Raw genomic sequence first — 23263 nt, forward strand, 5'->3', positions numbered from 1 at the left:
ATGTGAACTATTACAGTTAAACCCAATAGATTGAGTTCAACTATAGCAATCCTAACATACAGGAAAGATATAAGAAAACTGCTGTAGGTGAGTTTTGTGATTTTTTTGAGATTTTCCGTGTGGGGAAAGAAAGCAGCTTTAAGGTAACTGCTGAGAATGCTCTTAAATGGTTAAGAGGAATGCTACACATCCTAAAAATTTTCTCCAAAATTTGCTCCCTAAATAATGTGTCACAATCCCATAAAATGATGACACATTTCCCTAAACAATAGATTATATAAGACGGTCACACATCATTTGGAAAGTAAATTTTGATTTTTTTTTTTTTTTTTTTTTGGGAAATATAGCAAAAATGCAAAATAGGAATATCTACAGAGTTATCAGAGGTTTCCAGTGTTCGAAGGCCTACCATAATTTTTGGTTAACTATTAGGCATGACAAGCACAGAAATTGTGCGCCCTACGTCTAAGAGAAATTAATCCTACATTATAAATTTTGTTTTCTTTTAATTCATAGAGATCTACAGAGTTTTCAATGCCAAAAGGCAGCAACTTTCCTACGAAGCTAAGTAATTGAAAGAGCAACTTAAAGAGTTAAGATGGAAATGTGTCTGCTCACAGAACAAAATTTTTGGATTGGTTGGCTCAAAGGCAGCAGCAACTTGCCTTTTATCGGCCGCAACAGAAGCCTTTGGGCATCCACGCAAGCCTGGAATTGATGCCCATTATTAGATAATGATTATTTATGTCTAAAACAACTAATTAATTAGTCAAGAAAACAGGGGAGCCCATTTTAATCTGTGCTAACACTAATTTCTTAGGACTAAGAACTTTTAAAATGAATATGATTGCTCTCTTTCACCAATTATGTAGCCGAAAAAATGTGCCTTCAGCCGCAAGTTCTTCCTTCTAGTTGTGATATCGAAAATCTGCAATGTGACCCATAAAAGCCTCATTTCAATGCGTTCTCTCCATTGACATTGATGCTGCCTCCTTTAACACTGCATGCAACTCCCTAGTCGCCGTGAGAACACTTTCCCTATCGAAAAGAGCTGACACAACGGCGACTCCTTTCAGATTCGGTACACCAATTTGCATCACAGAACATGCATTTGAAGCGCCAATGCCACCGATTGCAACCACGGGTAACTTGGAAGCCACACAAACAGCTTTCAACCCATCCAGGCCGACAGTGAGATTGTTTTCCTTCGTATTGGTTGGATATACGCCACCACAACCGATGTAATCGGCCCCGTCTATCCATGCTTGATTGGCTTGCTCGGGCGTCTTGCACGATACACCAATGATCTTTTCAGGGCCAAGAAGAGTGCGGGCTACGCGAGCAGGCATGTCTGACTGACCAACATGCACCCCATCAGCATCACAAGCAATGGCAACATCAATCCGGTCGTTTATCAGTAGAGGTATTCCATGTGAACGGCAAATTTTGAGACATGCTTTCGCTGCTTCCAAAAAGTCCTGTGTTTCAACATCCTTTTCCCTGCCAAACCAAATAAAATATTGAAAATAACAAAAAACATTCTGTTAATATACAAATTTTTTGCACAGGCAACCCCTTACAGGTCAAGCTAAGAAAGTACAAAATATTTTATTCATAGGTAAACCCTCCCACACACACACGAACACAAGCCCATTTCCATCCAACTACTCAGATGGCATTCAACAGTCGGGAAATGTGTGGAACTATATGACGGTTCGAAGCTTGCTACTCAGATTAAAGGCAGCTCTCTTATTTCCCTTTTTCCTGGGGGGATAAGTGTGAAGAAGAAAATCCTCACTAACAGTAACCGAGTTCCTAAACTATTATCAACAGTCAATGAAACATTTTTTTTTAAAGAAAAATATAACTGCATAAGTATTTTAATTAACATTTCTCTAATGGAGTGAAAATTGATCGAGAAACTAGAAAAGATGGTGCATTGCAAATTAAGAGCCAAGTTTGTAGACAATATGTCCCAACTGAGGTTAAGGCATGATGTTAGGGAAACGCCCAGAAGGTCTCTTTCCAAAAACAAAATGTAATTGCATATGCATGGATAAAAAGATAAAAGATAAAATCTTCGACAATAAGGTTAGAAAAATATCCAATAAATGTAATTGAAAATTCCTGTTCAATCAATAAAACCAGCGTTTATGTGTTGATTAAAATACCCCACCATTGTTCATTGAAATTCCAAAGAACTAATTGGTGTAGTTGGAAATGCAATCAGACAAGGATTTATTTCGATCATCCATCGAGGCCTAATTTCTTAGACGGAAACAAAGGAAAAACCTTTTTTGGGTGCTGAAACTAGCAAAACCCTATAAATCTTAAGAAAACTTTTAAGCCAAGAGCTAATTTTCTATTGGTAATAAGAGTCAAGCTGCTACAATGACTTCATACTATAATATTTCTAGGAAGAAAATACCATAAAACCTAGAATTAATTAACCATAATCCTTGATTTATACTAATCCTAGTCATGCATAATAAAATAAATCAAAAGGACTCAAATACTGTTAAATAACCTAAATTAATCATGATCTAGGATGAAAAATTGTGATGTTCATGGGTACTGCAGTGGTGCTGCTTATGATAGTGTAGTAGCCTAGTTTATATTGAGTTATTTATGCGTATTTGAGTCTTTTTAGTTTATTTTTACTATATGCGGAAAGGATTATTCAAAGTTCATGATTAACTTTCTAGAGTTTTAGGGTTTTGTCAAAAAAAAAAAAAAAAAGGATTTTTAGGGTTTTGTCTTCTTATAAATAGAAGATAATGAAATCATCTTAAGAACCTATTCCTAATACCATCAATAAACCAATGAAATCATTGTTCGACACAATTCCTAATTGCTTGGAGAACTCTAGGGTTTTGCTTATCTCAGCACCAAAGAAGAGGTTTTTCCTTTGTTTCCCTCTAGGAAACTTAGGTTTCAATGAAAAATCGAAATAAATCAGTCTCTCGTCATGCCCCCAACTGCATCATATAAAGCCTACACTATATAACAACTATGATATGGCTAATTGAGCAAGTGTATCAAGAGCAACAAACCTCAATTGAACAATGGTAGCACCTCCTTCTATGGCAGCTCCAACAGCATCTGTAATGGAATGTCCCCACTTTTTATTCATCCTAGAGTCTGTAACAGCATACAAGAACAAGTCGTTTTGATTAAATCCCACTTGCCTCCCAGAGTTTTGAGCGTAACTCTTAAGCCTAAATAGGAGGTCAAATGGGCCTTGGGCCCCATTTCCAATGACAATGTCTTTGCTGTAATCCAAAGCAGTGTCAACATGGCGTTTAGCTACCTGCCAAAACTCAGATAAATAAGAACTGATATGCTGATCCCTTATTATTTTAAAACACGCACACATACACAGAGGATCAGGAATAATGCATGGGAGACGAATAAAATTTAGGTTAACATCAAGGTTCAAGCAGAATCCAAAAGGTCAAACACATAACAGATTTTGAAGCTCACTAATAAATAAGCGAAACATGACCAATCTAAGAACTCTGGCCATGTAAATTGAATGTCATTAGAGTAGACCCAACACCTCTCTCTCTCTCTCAACAGCACAAAAAGGAGAAAATAATAAATTTATATCATTTAAACCATATCCTTACTATTTAGAGCCATGCACAGACCACACCTCACGAAGACAAGGTTACTAGTTTGAATCTCTCATTTCTCCTTCCCTTAAGGTCAATTACTTAATAAATAAACTACTTAGAGCCATGCGCACGAGCTTATTTTTCTGTTAATTCTCAGTACAGGAGTTTGACATTATTCTTCTCAATGTTCTTTCTACAGAAAATTATATAGTAAAGCATGTGGCCATTGCACCACCCAAACAACTACCCACCCTTGCCGGGATTCTAGTCCTGGCCATAAAGGGGACCTATCGTCACCCTTACTAGCATGCTAATCCTCATTATATCACTTTCATATTATTTGAAAATGAAAAGGAGATAATATAAACAAAATAAATAAAGGATAAAAAAGAGGGAAAAAAAAACCACCGCAGACATTATCTTTATCAATGCATAAAACATTGGAAATCTTAACGTAGAATTAGAAAATAAAAGATAAGAAGTCACCTTAACAGCCTGTAGCATTGGAGAACCTTTTGCCAGCTCAGCTGCTATACAAGATGCCAGGCTGCAACCAGTACCATGAGTGTTGCGTGTTTTAATGCGTGAAGATCGCAGTTTATAGAAGTCCTGACCTGCAAAAATCAATTATTAAGTTGAGTTTGTTCTTAACTTTAACTGTTCACACATACATTATCTTAACTACTAAAGGATTCTAAAGAGTATAAGCTTACCATCGAAAAAGATATCAACAGCATCCAATGAATCAGGGAGATCACCACCTTTGACAAGCACATTTCTGAATAGCAAATTAGAAGTTTGTTTAAACACACTAATGAGCATGGTAATTTTAATAATTCCTTCCTAGCAGAAGTTGATGCATCCATCTTGTCAAAAAGATTTGCCTTGTGAAGCTGAAGCACATGACATGCAAAATCAGGTAATAAAACTACAACCTAAATGCGTTTGGTAGATAGTTTTAGGTTACTAAGTTTTAAGAACCCGTCCTCACAATAATGCCCAGGTATGACAACCAAGTCCTTTGGACTACTTTTGGACAATCAAGTATCACGCATGACTTGCATTGCATGACTTGCATTGCAGTACTTGGGATAAATGATTATTTTCTAGTAAATATGGTAAATGTCCAAACCTTCTACTCATTAATATGTTTCAGATATTTCACAAACTTCAACATCATGTAATTTCTGAAGGTACGACCAATGTCATTCACTCTACAAATATTACCAAAACTTGTACCAACTCCCAACTACTGTTGGATGTGTGGTAACCAACAATGCATATCATGAAAGACATTTGAACATTTTCTGAAGTACTTATGTAATAATTTCCAACTTCTTAGAGGTTTTAAAAATATCTTTCAGACTTGCCAGAAGGCACTTTGCTGTTATAAGCCAAGATTCTGTTACTTGCGCAGTCTTTGGGCCTAGTAGTCTGATAGGCTCATGCCTCACTGGTGAAAGTATAATTGAATTTACCGCTTACATACATACAATATACATACATATGCCTCACTGGTGAAAGTATAATTGACTACATATTGATCTATTCTAATTTACTTTTATATTCATTTTATTGTTTCTGACATTTTTTTCATAAGTAACAAGAATTTTATTAAAAAAGAGAACTCTTCCGTACACTGATTGTTCACAAAAGCTCTCCTAGAGGTTACATTTTTACCAATAATGCATAATATATTAAACTAATATCTATATATGTTTTATTATAGTTTCAATAAAATATTAAATTATAAAAAAATAAACTATATGTCATACATATCAAAAAAATATTAGGCTTCCCAACTACTTTTGCAACTTTAGTTGTGTGATAACCAGCAATGCATATCATGAAAGACATTTGAACGTTTTCTAAAGCGTTTATGTAATAAATCCAACTTCTTAAGCGGTTTTAAAAATCTTTTCAGCCTTGCCAAAAGGTATGACTTTGCTGTTACATCTCTCAAGTCTCTGTTACTTATGCAGTCTTTGGGCCTAGTAGTCTGATAGGCTCATGGCTCACTGGTGAAAAAGTATAATTGACTTTACATAGATCATTCATTTTATTTATTTATTTTTTAATTTTCTCCATAAGTAATAATGAATTTTATTTAAAAAGAGAACTCTTTGGTACACTGATTGTTCATAAAAGTTCTCCCAGAGACATGACATTTTTACCAGTAACATATACACACACAAATATATTTTGTTATGTTTAGTGAATAATCTAAGTCATAATCTTAGAATAAGAAACATAAGAAAACCGTAATGTAACTATGCACATTGTTGTATTTGTTTGTAACCTTTTTTGTTATAGTATCTTGTATTTTTTTTTTTTTTACTTAACCATGTTCTTCCCATTTAAGTATCCCAATCTAGCTCCTATATATGATATAATGAGCAACATAACAGTCATACTCACAATTTTAGGCTCGTTTGGTAAAGTTTTAACAAGTGTTTTGAGTATTGAAAAAGGTAAAAGTAGTCTCAGCTCTGCACATTCCTAGAAATTTTTTCTTTCTTTCAGCTAAAGATTGTTATCATCTGGTATGAGAGCCCAGGTTGTGCAGATATGGTAGCGATACAATCTTCTGGATCTATGGTTGCTGATATGATTACTGCATTAACGCACACGATTGTCAAGCATCGCAAAATGGAACCTCTAAATGTAGATGTTTGGAAGACGAGAATGCAGTTGCTTCTCAAAGAGTACAGGCCACATTTGAGAAAAGTTGAAAATTGGGTTGGTAAAGTTTTGAAGAGTGTTTTGTAAAAATTAATAATGCATAATATATTAAACCACAGTGTTTTGTAAAGAAGTATTTTTATTAATAAAAAATTGTGTTCCACCACGGTGGCTGTGCTAGTGATCTAGCGGCCTTGACGATGGCCATGATGGCAGTGGGCTGGCGGCAACACAACCCCTTTTTTAAGTTCTAGCATTTAAAAAAAAAATTATTGTGTTTTATTTTTGAGAAGTCTTTTGGGTTTTAAGAAGAGTTTTGTAGTTTATTTTGAAAGGTGTATTAGTGGTAGGGGCTACATCTGAAAATCCGTTTGGTTAACTATTTTTTGAAAATAGTTTTCAGTGTTTGAAAAGTGAAAAGGGTTTTATAAAATTTTATCAAACAGGCCCTTATTTTAACATGCTTTATTATTCTAAATATTTAGGGAAAAATTCACATATGCCCTCAAACTACCACTTTATTGTCAATGTCCCTCCTACAAATTTGAAAAAAACTAAAAACCAAAAACTGAAAAAATTTAAAATTTAAAATTAAAAGGTGCTTCAAAAACCACATCCCCGGGGGTGGATCAGTTCCATGGTACTTTGTTCTATGTTTTCTTCCAGAGCTTGTAGATGATTTGTTTTTGTTAATTAAGAATATTTAGTGCAGTTTTAGATGTGGAAAGCTTATTTCATGAAGCTTTGATCATGGTTCTAGGGGTTTTGTGATTGATTTTGTAGGGTTTGGAGGTTAATTAAAGCTTTATTTGGTAGTTTGAGTTTCTGGTGCACTTTTTTGGTCGTTGATTTTGGAGGGTTTGATGGTTGATTAAAAGCTTTGTTTGGTGTGGGTTGCTCTTAATTGGAACCATGGTTGTGTCTGTACTGTTTCTGGACTCTTGAGGAAGAAGAGAAGCTGATTAGTTGAAACTGGGGACTGATTCAATTATGGATCTAGAGCTCAGATTTTGTTACTGGAATCAAATTTAAATTTCTGGGTTTGTGCTTCTTTGGTAGGGGTTTAACTAGTGGATTTGGATCTTTTAGAATTTTATGTTTGATTCATGGAGGCTAGATTTGGAGATGGAGCTCATCATATATATGCTGAGTGCTACGGATTTATGGGCTGTGGGGAAGAGGACCTCAGAGTGGGATTTGAATGACTGGAATGGGATGGGGGATCTTTTCATTGCCCGCCAATTGAATACAGTGCCACCGAATAGCAATGGCCAGCAGTTTTTCCCACAAAGTTCTAGTATTCCAGTGACTGGGGGCTCATTGAATAGCTCATCATCATATTCTGATGAAGTGAATCTAGGAGCTGAGAAATAAAAATCATGTTTTTCCCAAAAACACTCGAGGTGGCTAAGCAACCCCAGGCATTTTTTTTTTTTTTTTTTTTATGAAGGGTATTTGACAATTTTTGGTAGTTAAGGAGGGACATTGACAATTGGGTGAAAGTGTACTTTTCCCAAATATTTATACATACTTTTTAAAAAACGAAAATGGGAATATCGAAAGCCTCATGCCTCACCTCACAAGGAGTAAAATGCCATTCCTTACAATTACAACATCAAAAGGGTTGTAATTCAATGAGCTAAAGATCAACAGGTTATGCAACAGAATTCTGGTTTGCAAAAATAATACATGTTCAATGTTAAAGTTGCTTCATAACTTTGAGACATAAATACCAATTTTTAAAACTTAGACCATTCAATGATCTAGAAAAGTGTCTGGTTTCGGATCAATGGTTTGATCGCAAGTTGCCTCATGACCTCATCAAGATGTCATAAAATGTTTAATTTAAAAAAAAAAAATGAAAAAAATATATAGCAGAGGCTGAAAGCCCCGGCAGGGTCAAGCAACCCATTAATAGGTTGCAAATCTGAAACTTGGACCAGCAGGTTAGAGTGGGTCAAAGTGGAATTCTCTAAAATGGTTCAAAGGGTTAACTGCAGCTCCTAAGGTGCCCATTGACGGTCCTACCAGGTAAGAAATACAAAATAAAATTGTTTCACAATATCAGCCAATCAGGAGAGAACTAAACAGTTAAATATTTTTCTAATAACTAACCGTGGGCCCATGTCATGCAACAGTTTTGCAGCAGAACACATGTCAGAAACTGTTTCCAGTTGCTGACCACCAAGTAAAGCAGATGCCTCTTTTAAATTTGGTGTGATTATATCAGCCATAGGAAAAAGATCCTCCCTGCATTTAGGAACCAGAAAAGTCCTATTAGCAAAAGAAATGATTTAAGATGGAAATTATATGTAAAGAAAATGAAAATGGACCTTCTTTCTTCCTCGAACAGTTATTATACTAATTTTTTTTTTAAAAAAATAACAAAATAAATAATGCAATGATCTCTGCTGCAGATAGGCAAAGAACTAGAAAAGTGGTAAAGCTATGAGAATTAATGGAGACACAAAAACATGCAAGGAGCGAAAGGTATTGTCTAGACAGAGCTCAAGTGAAGAAGAGAACTCACTAACAGCAAAACCACATAACTGATAACTGAAGGTGTCAAATCATACCATATATATATATATATATAATAGCCGAGTTCCTCCTTAAAATGGCCTAGAATTGCGACATATGGCGTGAAGGCATGCTTTTTAGTAACTAAACTGGTTTTGTCATGATTTTAATAATTTTATTGTGCTTTAATGAAAGGATTTTTTTAGCATTAAGGTTACTCTAGGATTAAGTGACAAGATTTTTTAAAAAAATTTCTGAGCCACCGCCCACTGGACATGTAATGGTCTCCAAGATTTTATTTCAAAATTTTACTCAAATAGATTTCATTACATTCAAAAATTTATTGTAGGATATTATGGTCTCACAATTTACTACTCTCCAAAACTATAGGGAGACAAAATTTAAAAACGCACTATATCTAAAGACTGAATTGGTTTTAGGTTCTTGTCTCTTTTTTTTAAGCAAACGTCATGTACGTTTTCCAGCATTTATTTTTTTCCCACTGCTCACACAAGTAACACACCTCTCTCTCTCTCTCTCTCTCTCGTGCCCTAAACGCACCTCTCTCTCGTTCTTTTATTTTTTTGGTTCTTTTCACTTCGTTTTTTTGGCAAATCAACTGGAGAGGAGATTTGAAGAATTTGGTTTTTAACCTACGTTTCATTGGCTTTCGAGGTTTTATTAGAATCGGAAAAAATATATAGAAAAAGACAGTTCTTTTCCATTATATTAGTATTTTTCATTTTTTGTTTATCTTTAATTTTTATTCAAATTGATTATTTTTTTCTTTTTAAATTTTACACTAGATTTAGGGAAATGATAGTGAGAGAGAGAGTTTCTTAATGTTATTTTGGTACAAGGTATGATGATTTTTTTAGTTTACACTGTTGTTCATTGAGTAGTTTTTTTTTTCCTACCAAACATAAAAGAAACTTTTTCCCACTACCAACATTCTTTTTATTTACCAAGTAAAAGCTAACTGGAATTGGGTATCAACATTCTCATACTTTTGAGCACACCTTTTTAACTTTGTTAATGAGAAAGTTTAACTGCTGAAAAACAAGGGTTTACCAATAGAAGTCTTAGGTGAGTGATACTATATTCTTTTGATCGTTAGAAATATTTGCAAGACTCATTTAGATATTTATAAGATTGTTAAAATTAGGTTTTTATATTGAGTATTGTTGAAAAGTTGTCTTGAATGGTTATATGCCCAAAATGTATTCGTTTCAAAGTAATGAAATGTTAGTAGTGTAAGCATTTTAGTTATTTTCTAACAGTTCATGCCAAATTTTTCCATTCATGTCTTTTTTTAGGTGCTCCAGTATTTGTGCCACGTTTTTCTTTCTTTCTTTCTTTCTTTTTAAAAAAAAAAGAAAAAAAAAAAATACATTACTATCTTACCTTTGTTTATACAAATGAGTACGCTAACGAGATCAGGTATTAACATTCACATATTTTTTAGTACACTTCTTATTTTTGTCAGTGTAATAGAACTAGCTCTTAAAAAATTAGTTGATAAGGAGAAAGTTCAATTGCTGAAAGACAAAGATTTACCATATTAGTATTAATATTATTATTTGAGAGAAAGTATTATTCAATGGAGGAAAAGTGGTATTATTGTTGGGGTATGATAGATTGTGGTTGGTTGGGTTTTTGTGACTCTGTTCATTTTCTATAATAGATTGATCCAGGTTTTTATTTTGATAATTTTTTTCCTTTATAGTTCCTTTCATTTTAGACTACATCTATGGGAACAAATATTTTTAACACGTTCCAATTTCTAAGGATAAGCTTAATGAATTTTAAAATTTATTTGATACGGGGGTTTATGCTGTTAAGTAAAGAATTTTGGTTCAAAATCATTATGACGATTTTTCATTTTTAAGTGAAGAAGATAAAATTGGTTACTAATAATCTTTTGAATAAATTATAATGAGACCCGCACACATAGTGCAGGTTATAAGCTAGTGAACTATAATGGGTCACATAGAACTTGCAGAACCACTTTCGCAGGACTATCAATTTCACTTAATGTAACAAATACAGTTTAGCATACCGAAACCCAGCAAGAATGGAAGGACCAGCCAGTACATCTCCACTTGTAGATACCATGACAGGATCAACCACTAAAGCTGCCTTCAATAACATCACCAAGTCAATTAAAATTCCGCTATAATGTTTATCTCAAACACACAATTAATTACCGAAACTACCATACCTTGTACAGGGAACTCCCTTAGACTTTGATTAAGGACATTGACAATGCCAATAGATGGTAGCATACCAGTTTTCACCTAAGTACATTTCATGATTAGGTTAGAATCAATCTGGTAATGTACAAAATCATATTTGAAATTATTCCAATTAAATATGAAGCCAAAAGTCGAGGTATGTTAAGCACAAACCCAAAGTGACCAACCTTTTGTAATTTATAACAATGTTTGCCACACAACCTACGTCACATTATCCAAAACTTGTTTTGATGACAAGGGAACCCTTCCAAGGCATGCCCACTTCGTATACCCACCCCTGTCGAGTAAACCCCAAACTCGTGCAAAGCGCCCCCTCCACATGAATCGGGTAAGGTGTGGACCCAAGGAATTGTTTGCACTTAAGGGAATTTGAACCTTAGACCTGATGGGGATGCCACCAGACCAAGGCCCTTACCACTTGACAAGGCAAGACACCAATAATAATTATTTAAATCTAACATAATAGATAGTTGCATTTCAAAGACATCTTATCCCTTTACTTTTTACAAAAACTGAAGCCAATTTTACATTTGAGACAACCTCTAACCTTTTAATTACTAGGTCTAAATAAGCCAAAAAAACCTACTATTGAGGACAGTAGCACTAGGGAAGATCTTAATTTTAGAGAACCTGAGGAAGAGGAATGTTATTGTAGCACCCCGCGTAGGAAAATACTAAAGAAAATAAATATTTGAAACCAATAATAATAATAATAATAATAAAGATATGTTATGGTGAAAATAAATGGAGCACGGTGAGGCTCGTCGGCTATGATCAGAAGAACATTAGTAATTTAGGGTTTAAGAAATTAAAATTTTGGATTTGTGGCATCTTGTTTGAACGAGGAGGGAATTAGTTCAAGCAAGAACGGAATCTCCACGTGTCAGTGTTGAGATGAAAAGTTGAGGAATCTCATTCAAACATGCCACATGTTCGTTCAAACGAGAATGACATCTCCACAGGTCATTGCCCTAGTAGGTGAAGATTAACGGCTTGGATTTAACCACGTTCAGGTAGGTGAGATTTAACGCTTAATTTAATGTGAGTGCCATGTGTTTGTTCAAACAAGATCAAGTTTTCAAGCGTAAACAAAGGACCATCATTTCCTTCGTTTACCTTCATCTAGGCAAAGAGAGAGAGGTCGAAAGAGTTAGAGAAAGAGAAAAAGAGAGAGGAACTTAGAGAGAGAAAGGAGGAGGTCTTGAAGGAAGCTTTGGGGAGTAAATCCTTAAAGAGGTGAATTTCTACCCGATTTTCTCCATTTGATTTTTGACTTTATGAGTTATTATTGTTGTGATTTGTGTTAGATGGTGGCTTTGATGCTTTGTTTAGCTATATGTGATTGTTTTAGTGTGAAGTTTGAAGTAATGATTTGAATATTGTGGTGTTTGAAGTTTAGGGTTTGTGTTGTGTAGAAGTTTTTGACTGTTATAAGTTGATGTTGTGATTATGATAGCTTAAGGGGAGCTTGGTGTTCTAAGGAGGTAGCTAGGCCCTTCAAAGCAGGAGTGCGGATATTTTCTACCAGACCCATACGTGACTGGGAGGTAGATTTGGTCTCTTCTTTCTTTGAGTTGTTGTATTCTCTCAAAGGAAGGCAAGGAGGTGAGAAAAGAATATGTTGGATCCCTTCCAAAAGGAGAAAGTTTGAAGTGAAGTCATATTATCAAGTCTCATCCATTACTACTAGTTTTCCTTTTCCTTAGAAGAGTATTTGGAGAGTTAACGCTCCTTCGAGAGTGTTGTTCTTTGTATGGATGGTGGCATTAAGGAAAACCTTAACATAGGATAATCTAAGGAAGAGGAACGTTATAGTGATGGATTGGTGTTGTAAGTGCAAGAAGAGTGGGGAACCCATTGATGCCTTCTTTTTCACTACAAAGTAGCATGAGAATTATGGAATTCACTTTTCAATCTGTTTGGTGTTGATTGGGTTATGCCTAAAAGTGTGAGAGAGTTGGTGAATTGGAGAGGTCAAGTGGACATTGTAACATTTTGGAAGTTTGGATGTTGGCTCCTTTGTGTTTAATGTGATGTATTTGGAGAGAGCAGAATGGAAGGAGCTTTGACATTCAAGAGACTTCAGTGGTAAAGCTGAAAAAAAAAAAATTATGTTCAAATTCCTTTACACATGGATAACAGCGCAAAACAAATTGTTTTTTTTTCTAGTTTTTCAGATTTTTTGAACTTATATTTTTTTATTTCTCCCTAATAAGGAGGTTTCTTTTATATACTTCTTATGTACAACGATTGCACCCGTCTGCACTTTTCAATGAGACTTGATTACATACAAAAAAAATGAGGCCATCAATCAACCTCGCAATCAAAAGATCAATTAATTGACAACCTAAAAGAAAATGAAGCAATATCATCCATAAAGCATCTCTCATCATCCTTGGTACTAAATTTTGAAGATGTTCATGGCATATACCTTTCTATCAGCAAGCAGAACCATGTGTAATCACATTTGTCTTACATGAATCATACTCATTATTCTGAATATTAATGTTGCCAATTATTATGCAGAATTACAAATCATTCATCATAATTTCAAAAGAACAACATATGCTTCTTTGTATCCATCCAGCATTAGCATTGCCCCCACTTAATTTAAACTTTAGTTTTTTTCCAAATGATTCAAGATGTGTTCGAAATTCACTTTTCAATTCTAAATTACTCACTTTTACTGTGCATGCACATGTACACATGCAAATAGACACCAACACATATGTGCTCCCATTTTAATAAATATTTTTCTTGACTGAGTAATTCCCATGAGATTGGAATGACACAACTGATAAATCTAGTAGAAAGTAGCATTTATGCTAATCATTAATTCTAACTTACCACATCAACTTGCATATCAGATAACACAGACTTCAACTGCTCTCCCACAAAATCCTCAGGCACAACATTTACACCCTGACAATTGCAACAAAATTTACAACGAAGAATATCAAAACCATATGTAAGTCTGAGAACTGTCATCTCTTGAGAGATATAACATCATAAACCCTACATTTCAGTCACTGAGATATATGAGACAGATACAAGAAAAAAATTGCAAATCTTTAGTTTTTAGTGTTGTTATGATATATAAACAATTATTCCAAAGAGTTTTCCTGTTAGGCTAAGTTGAATTGAATATCTGTTTTCAAGGGACCTATATAATAAAACAAATACAATTCCTCTCTCATAAACAAAATGAGCATAACTAATGAAAATCAACAACAAATAGCAACCTGAACCCCAACAGTGTTCTGTGCAGTGACAGCTGTGATCACAGTGGAACAGTAGACTCCACGTGCAGCACAGGCCTTAATATCGGCCTGGATTCCAGCTCCAGCTCCCGAATCAGAGCCAGCAACAGTTAACACATGAGGAATTTTCATCTTAGAGTGATCGCTTGTCATTGGAGCTCTATCTTCCTGCATCTCCACAAAAATTCGTGTTTGGAAGCTTCGGTAGATTCTTGAATTCGCAAATGGTAAGCTCAAACCCCAATATTGTGGAAACCCCTGTGAAACACCTTGGCATAGGTTTAATGCCAAAAAATTCTAAGGGTCCTTTTGGTTTAGCAATTTCGAAACGTGGGATTTGAAAAATAGCGATTTCAAAACGCAGTTAATGAAAACGCAATTTTTGAAGTAGTAGTTAAGCGTTTGGAATAAACGCAATGTGCCCTTTAAAATCATATGTTTTTAAAAATGCATCAATTTGCCTGCAATTTGAAAACACGAACTTTTTTACGTTTTCAAATCATTATTTTTTAGAAACGCACTTCCAAACGGAACACTTTCTGTCACTTTGTTTTTTAAAAAAGTGCACTTTTAACTGGCAAAATCATTGGCCTAACGAACTCTAAGAAAAGTATCAATCCAAACTCATACAACATTAACTAACTGAAAGAATCAAAACCTTAATAGATTATCCTGTATTTGGTTGCCAATAGTACGAAAGAAAATAAATATATTTGATTTTTTTTTCAAACGCTTTCGCACTGGAATTATGTTAGTTAAGAAACAAAAAAATTACACTTACCCCAACTACCAAGCAATTTGCAATGTCCTAGAACTTTCAATTGTTGCACTGTCTCATTAGGTTGCAATGTCCCCTTTTGCACAAAAAATGACAAAAATACCTCTAATAGAAAAATAAAATAAAATTATTTTTTGAATTTTGTCTTTTTATTTTTCTAAAATTTTTGCTTGTTTCTGAATTTTTTTCATTTTTTTTTCTAAATTTTTTATCATAGGTTCTTTTGTCGTTTTGTGTACAAAAGGGAGACATTGCAACCCCAATAATAGTTTAGAGATAGATTGTAACAATCGAAAGTTTGAAACACACTCACAAAAAAAAAAAAAAATTGCAACACATTGCAAATAGTTTTTCCTTTAAAAAACCAATTCAATGAGCGAATAATATACAGTTCAGATATTTTTTCCAAAGAATAAGAAAACGTATAAACAAATAAACAATTAAACACTATTCCTTGTTTTTTAATATTTTTGTTTGACTCTATTTCTTTATTCCAAATTTTCTAAGCAACCAAACAAGACTTATAAATAAATAAATAAAGACTTTGAAAGACAAGAAAGAGAACCGATGTCCATTTGGTTGGATTGAAAAATGAAACAATAATAAGATTGAGTCAACGGGTTGAAACGGACACTTGAGTTTTTAATTTTCTCGAGATAAATTGTTCGATTTCGTGTCAGTCTGTGAACATTTTCTCGGGAACCAAACAGTGGAGAACAAAGTATTGTTACGTACCTTGTTGAAGAGGCCGGAAGTGGAGAGGATGTGAGCGGAGGCCATTGAAGTATGAAGAAGAAGAAGTGGCGAGGCTTTTTGCTCGAAACGAATGAAAAATCTCTCTCACTCCCCCGAATCTCGTGGATTCGGAAATCGGTCCGAGCCTCAGATGGGCCGGGTCAGAGCAATACAGATTTTCAAAAAAAATAATTAATTTCTCCCTTAAGTGACCAGTCCTATTTAGGGTGCGTTTGGAGTACGTTTTTTTAAAAATAATCTATGATTTTAAACCAAATTGCAATTTTATGGTGTTTAGGATTGCAATTTTAAAAACGCAAATTTTAAAATCACAAAAAAATCTGTATTAAAAATATATTTTGTGCAATAGTTACCTTTTTTTTAGCGGAAATGAAAAAAATACTAAGAATACTCACCTAAAATATATTAAAACTCTTCTTTTCTCTATTTTTTTTTTCTTCATCCTCTCTGTCTCGTTCATCCTTTCTCCACCCTGTAGCAGTGTGCGTCGATGTTGTTCATCTCTCCGCCCCTCTATCAGGTAATAATCTCACCTTAATATTTTCTTTCTCTCTATATAATTCCTTGCTTTTGTAAAACTTTCCACTGTTTGGTGTTCGGTGTTATTTTATGTGGTTTGTATGACTACTGTGCCTTTTTATATATGCGTTTATGTTCTTCGATCATTTCTACAGAGTAAAGTTGTGATTTTTTTTTTCAAAATTTTATTTAAATTACCATGCATGTATAGTGATCTGCAATCCATCATAGTATGCAGTGATAGATCACTGTACACGCACAGTAATGTTATAGTGCATATACAGTAACCGTGCGAGGTTTTTTCATTAAAAAAAAAAATACTATATAGTGACCAAGATGATGATTTTTCTCAGGTCACTGTGCACTGCATAGTGATGTGCACAGTAACGATTTTTTATGGATTTTTTTTTTTTAAAATGTACTGTACAATAACAATTTGTGATGGATTTTTATTTTTATTTTTTAATGGGTATTGCACTGTAAGTCTGTAACTGTTGGTGATATTTTTTTATATATATATTTTTTAATGGGTAATAAACAATGATAATTTTTTATATTTATTTTTTTAATGGTTAATAAACAGTTATCAAGTACCAATTTAAATTATTGGTGAATTATGTAACAGTTAAATTTGATAAACACTATTAGTTTAATTTGATAAACATAAAAAAAAATACTTTTTAGCATGTTTTACCAAATATCTGTGCGAGTTTAAAAAGTAACGATTTTAAAAACGTAATTTTTAAAATCGCACTTATTGAAATCATACTCTCAAACGGGCCCTTAGGATCCAACTTTTATGCGATAGTGAAAAGTGAAAACTAACGAATAGATGTGGTTATCCAAAACTACGTTGTTTTGAGTTTAGTAAAAATAGGTTTTTTTTTATAAAAAAAAAAACCGTACAGTTTTAATAAAAATATAACTTCTGCCTTATAAGACTCACGCCGTTACACCAAATGGCAAACTGGGTTTAACAAACTAATAGTACACACAAGAAGGAAAAGGGGATTTGTGTGAGCTCAGGCCAAACAATTGGAAGAGGCCTCGCCGGAGCACCTACCATTGACACTCTCTCTTCCTCTCTCTATGTAAGCCAAACCCATTTTTTGCACACACGAGGATTCTTAAAAAAAATTGTCATTCTATTTAAACAACCACTCCAGAAGATCATCAACTGCAACCTTCTACAACCTTCCATTACACCCACAACCAACCCAGAAAAAATCATAAGCTCCAGCAAAAAGAACCCAAAAAAAAATCAAAAACTCCAGCAAAAAGAATTAGCAAAGAGAGAAACCAGGAGGGAGAGAAGCAACCCATAACCAAAGGAACCCAAAAAATTCAAAATCTCTGGCAAAAAGAATTAACAGAGAGGGAGAGAGGAGTGAGAGAGTAACCAGGGAGGGAGAGAGAAGAGATCATGGGGGAAAATCTGTATACTCTTGTTTCAAATCTCCAAAAAACCCCAAATCAACAAAATAAACCCCCAACCAAAACATCAAAATCAAAAACCCAAATCAAATATACAGTATCAAAAAAACCCAAATCAACAAAATATCAGAATCAAAAAATCATATCCGGCTTACACAGAGTGAGAGAGAGGGAGAGAGAGAGAATGGGATACCCAAATCAATTGTTTGGCCTGAGCTTCTCTCCACTGAAAAGGCAAACGTTACTTCATTGGAGAAGAAACAAGAAACAACATCTTCTCTCTCTCTGTCTCGCTCGCCAGCCATAGATGAAGAATTACAAGCTGCAACAAGGCTCACCGCCATCAAATAATATGCTCTTGAATGCGCAAATGCATCTCCAGAACCTCTCTTTTGCTCAGAGATTTCTCCTTCAACATGCAACAGCCAGTCTTTTGATCTTCCGGCGACTGGTGTAACGGCGTGAGTGTTATAGGGCAAGGGTTATATTTTTATTAAAACTGCACCGTTTAACAGAAAACACCTATTTTTACTAAACTCAAAACGGCGTAGTTTGGATAACTGCATCTATGCGGTAGTGAAAAGTACCGCATAGAAGCCGATCCTCCTATTTAGTATTCTCCTGTGTTTTTTTTTTTTTTTTTTCTCATTTTTTCTCATTTTTATCCTTAGACACGCTAAAAAGAAAAACCTAAAAAAGATTAATATAATGTCACATTTTCAACGCTCTTTTTAACTCCAAAAATTAAAACATTATTATTATTAACTTTTTTTGTCTGAGCTATTATTATTAACTTAACTATAAAGTTAACCATCCTTAAATAGTAGTCTTGGTTAAAAAGAAAAGGAAAAATTATATTATTTTAGTTGCAAAAAGACCAAAAAAAAAAAAAAATTATATCATTTCAAAATGTGGTATTAAATTATTAATGAATATTATTCATAAAGCAAGGTGCATTTGGGATTGCGATTTCGTAAAAATAATTTGTGTTTTTAAAACATATCGCAAAATGTAAGGCGTTTGAAATTGAGATTTAAAAATCACTTAATATAAAATAGGAAAAAAATCTGCAATTTCTACAAATAGGCTAAATGGTGCTTATTTGAAAATAAGCTAATTTAAACCAAAATCATGATTTCACATAACAAATATTTGATAGAAAGGTACTTTTTAACATGTTACCAAACCCCTTTGCTATTTTAAAAAGTTGCTATTTCAAAAATGCAATTCTTAATATCGTACTTATTGAAACCGTATTTCCAAACAGACCTGCAATTAACAACCATTTTTTTTTAAAAAAAAAAAATGGTTGTAAAAAAGAAAAAAAAAAAAAAAATTAAGGATGGTTGACTTCATAAGATTTTAAAAGGACAGAAATTTCCTACAAACTAGTCTGGAGGAAATATCATTCAACCCATTTAAAATAGTGTCAAGTGTTTATAAACATTTAGACAAAAATTTCCTCCAAACCAGTATGAAAGAAATAACCTCCAACCCATTTAAAATAGTATCAAGTGTCTATAAACATTTAAAATGCACATTAAATTTAATCTAAGTTAGTAAACTGCTATTAATGACGTTAAGAATTTAATGTGAAGTTTTCCTCCAAACTGGGTTGGAAGAATTTCCTTCAACCTAGTCTATAAAAGTGACATGCTCGAAAAACATGTGCATCTCACATGTTCAAGGGACACATGTGCATTTCACATGTTTAAAGAACATATGTCACTTTTATAGACTAAGTTGAAGGAAATTCCTCCAACCCAGTTTAGAGAAAAATTTTGTCCCCTTTTAAATGTTTATAAACATTTGACACTATTTTAAATGGGTTGGAGGATATTTCCTTCAGACTATTTTGAAAGATATTTTTGTCCTAAATATTTAATAGGCACATTAAATTCTTAACGTCATTAATAACAGTTTACTAGCTTAGACTAAATTTAATGTGTTTTTTAAAATATTTATAAACTCTTGATACTATTTTAAATGAATTGGATGATATTTCTTTCAGACTGATTTGAAGAAAATTTCTATCCATTTAAAAATAAATTTGATGTCGTGCCATTATATTGATATTTAGATTTTTTTCTGACACATTCCTGGCATCTGAATAAAAATTCAAGTAGATGATTTTGTTTTGAATGGAAGGTGCACTCCAGGTTAATATCAATGGCATTAATGACGCCACGTGATATACATTAAGATGAATCATATAATCAATTTATATAATAAATTTATTAAGGTGCGATTGCGATTTTGCAAAAATAATTTGCGTTTTTAAAAGATTCGCAAAACATAAGATATTTGACATTATGATTTAAAAAGCACTTAATTTAAAATAAGAAAAAAAAAATTGCGATTTCTGAGTAAGCTATGAACGCTTATTTGAAAAAACGCAAATTTAAACCAAAATCATAATTTCGCATCAAATATTTGATAAAAAAGTACTTTTTAACATGTTTTACCAAACTCCTGTACAATTTTAAAAAGTTACGATTTGAAAAATGCAATTTTTAAAATTACATTCATTGAAATCGTAATCCCAAACAGGCTGTAAAAAATAATTATATAGCTCAAAATTGAAATTTTTAAGATAAAATTGAACTTTTCAAAATGATTAAGCTGGAATCTACTTTTATATCACAAGGATCAAAGATATGCTTTATTTTTATTTTTTTTTCTTATGTGAATTTTTCTGTGATAAAAATAATTATATTGCTAAAAATTGACCTTTTTATGATAAAATAAAATTTTATAATATAAAGATTAAACTAAAACCTATTTTATTTTATGTATCAAAAAGTATAATTTAGTGTGTTTCCTTTTCCTAAGGTGAAGAATTGTGCTTGTGAGCAGGTAACGAAAAAAGTTCAACAACTTTTCCTTATTATTATTATTATTTTAATAAATAATAGGTAAAGTTCTCTTAACCCCTTAAACTATCACATTATTGACAATTTATCTTACAAATTATCAAAATAATGATAATGTGCCACTCAATGCTAATAATATAACAAAATATTCCTATATAAATTTCAATAAGACGAAAATCCTATAAATTTTTTTAAAGAAAAATTTTAATCTAAAAAAATTGAAAAAAAATGTAAAAACAAATATATTTAAAATTAAAAAATATTTTAAATGAAAAAAATTGGGGTGGCCATTTTTGCCCTAGGGTGGCCGGCCACCACTGGGTGGTACCGAAACCACCCAAATGAAAATAAAAAAATCTAGATCGGGGAAGGTCACACCTTGAAGATTGGGGAAACTACAACCTTCGAATCCAGATCGAGAAAAGTCAGTTCACTCGAGTCCCTGATCCAGTAAAAATGGCAGAACTCTTTGAAGATGGGTTCTTGAACTACTTCGAGATTACTCACATAGAAAGTCTAAGGGATTTCCCCTTGGTTATCAGAAGAGAAGTCGAGAAGCTGATGGAACAGAGGTGTAATCCTGATGAAGGAATTTGGATTAAGGTCTGGTTTATGATTCCGAACTGGGATGCAGATGATTTCATGAAGATCACACCTTCTAAACATCTCGTCCTGCTCAAGCCAAGCAGGAGATGGACTGAAGACTTGTGCTACGGAAATTCCTACCTTAAGCCTACAAACCCTCTGGAATTTGCACAAGACTGGAGAAATTAGGAATGGATCTGGATGAAAGATCTAGGTTGCTTAGAGATATAGAATCTTCTGTTAGGGGTTGCCGATCCACCCCCTCGTTGATGGCCGAATCATCCCCAATTACCTAGGGGTGGTTCGGCTACCTACCATCTAAGGGTGGTCCGGCACCCCTAACTTTTTGTTTTTAATTTTTGTTATTTATTATTATTATTTTTGTTATTTTATTTTTTTATAAATTTTAGTATTTTTGTCTTTATTTTAATAAAGGTAATTTTGTTATTTTATTAATATTGGGGTAAATTGTCATTGTTTTGGTAGTTTTGAAGGTAAATTATCGCAATTGATAGTTTGAGGAGTAGATTGTCATTGGGATGAGTACTTTGATGGGGTTAAGAGAACTTTGCTCTAAATAATAAGTAATCCCTCACATATCAATCAAGAAGATAGTAGATTCCTTAGTCAAAACAATATCACATATACATTAGATTTTCATCCTTCCATACCCTATCAATGACATGTTTAGTTGCCAATTTGTCTAACACATGAGCGGCCCTATTAAACTCTCGCCTCACATGGCTGACCCTCCACTTATGAGAAGATTACATCACCACTTGAGGCCTTGTTTGGTAAAGGGGTTGGAGTTGGCTTAGACACTGTTCATTACCATTTCCCAAAAAAATCAACATCAAAACATTTTAACTTTTTCACTTTTTATATCACATCATTCACTTTTTATTATTATTGAAATAAAAAAAATACTACAAAACAAAACTTTTTTACTTTTCCATATCACTTTTTCACTTTTTTATACAAAACATTCTTACATTTTTTTTTTTTTTTTTTTTCACATCAATCTACATCAACTACAGTATCTAGGCCAACCTATTTACCAAACAACACCTAGTGTCATCCACAAGATGTCCATACTGGCTACCATTCTGAGTCATAGAATTTAAGGCATCCATCACAGTCAAGCCATCACCTTCCAAAAGGATGTTGTGCACACCAATGTATTTACTAAAGCTCACTGCAAAAAAAAAAATTGCTAATGTCTCTGCCATAGTGGGTTCAAGGTTACCCATCCTCGTTGAACTTCTAGCTGCAACCTACATTCCGAGTGCCATTTTGAGTCATAGAATTTAAGGCATCCATTAAAGTCAAGGCATCACCTTCCAGAAGGATGTTGTGCACGCCAACGTCTTTACTAAAATTCACTGAAAAAAAAAAAAAAAGTTGCTAATGTCTCTACCATAGTGGGTTCAAGGTTACCCATCCTTATTGAACTTCTAGCCGCAACCACCCTTCCGGCTATAGGAGATAGGAATTTTGTGAATATTTTGACCTGTTTATTTCATTGTTACAATTGGGTATATATACAGAATATTTGAGGTTACAAAATAGGAAAGGGAATACATAGTGAATGAGAGATTTCTTTTCTAGAATGTTCTGCCCGTTGCTTGTCTTGATTTGATTTTGGTTTTCTTGTCTGTTGTAGCCGTTGCTTGATTTGTGGCTGGCTTGTGGGTTGCCTTGTGTGCTGTAGCCGTTGCTTGATGTGTGGCTGGTGTGTGGGATTTATTTCCATATGGGTCTGGTTCTCTATTACGCCCCTCTCAAGCGAGACAAGTGGCATACTATGTTGAGCTTGGTGCACATGAGGGAAAAATGAGAGGATGCAGTGGGTTTGGTAAAGATGTAAGCTAAGTTATCTTTGCTTGAGATGAAGTGTACTGCTAGTGTTTTGGCGGCAACTTTATCACGAACAAAGTGAAAGTCAATTTCAATATGTTTGGTACGATCATGAAAGGCGGGATTG

The 23263-nt window shown here is 33.6% G+C and overlaps 1 protein-coding gene across 3 annotated transcripts; it reads right to left on the bottom strand.

The window, feature by feature from the left end:
* Positions 1-466: 466 nt before the first annotated feature.
* Positions 467-15996, bottom strand: LOC132190843 (thiamine biosynthetic bifunctional enzyme TH1, chloroplastic). Of its 3 annotated transcripts, XR_009441176.1 has the most exons (11): positions 15848-15996; positions 14317-14592; positions 13922-13996; positions 11041-11116; positions 10879-10954; positions 8415-8549; positions 4331-4395; positions 4104-4231; positions 3054-3310; positions 862-1500; positions 467-708 (listed from the first exon to the last, which is right to left on the bottom strand). XR_009441176.1 is itself a non-coding variant. In XM_059605878.1 (10 exons), the coding sequence occupies exons 1-10, from the start codon at positions 15890-15892 to the stop codon at positions 957-959; spliced, it is 1677 nt and encodes a 558-aa protein (XP_059461861.1). In that variant the 5' UTR covers positions 15893-15996; the 3' UTR covers positions 467-956. The 3 variants fall into 3 exon arrangements, 2 of the variants coding, with proteins under 2 accessions (XP_059461861.1, XP_059461870.1); XM_059605878.1 differs by having other exon boundaries at positions 467-1500; XM_059605887.1 differs by having other exon boundaries at positions 467-1500; positions 14317-14502; positions 15848-15995.
* Between the last annotated feature and the right edge of the window lie 7267 nt (positions 15997-23263).

Source organism: Corylus avellana, chromosome ca1 (genome assembly GCF_901000735.1).
Source record: "Corylus avellana chromosome ca1, CavTom2PMs-1.0".
Lineage (NCBI taxonomy): Eukaryota > Viridiplantae > Streptophyta > Magnoliopsida > Fagales > Betulaceae > Corylus > Corylus avellana.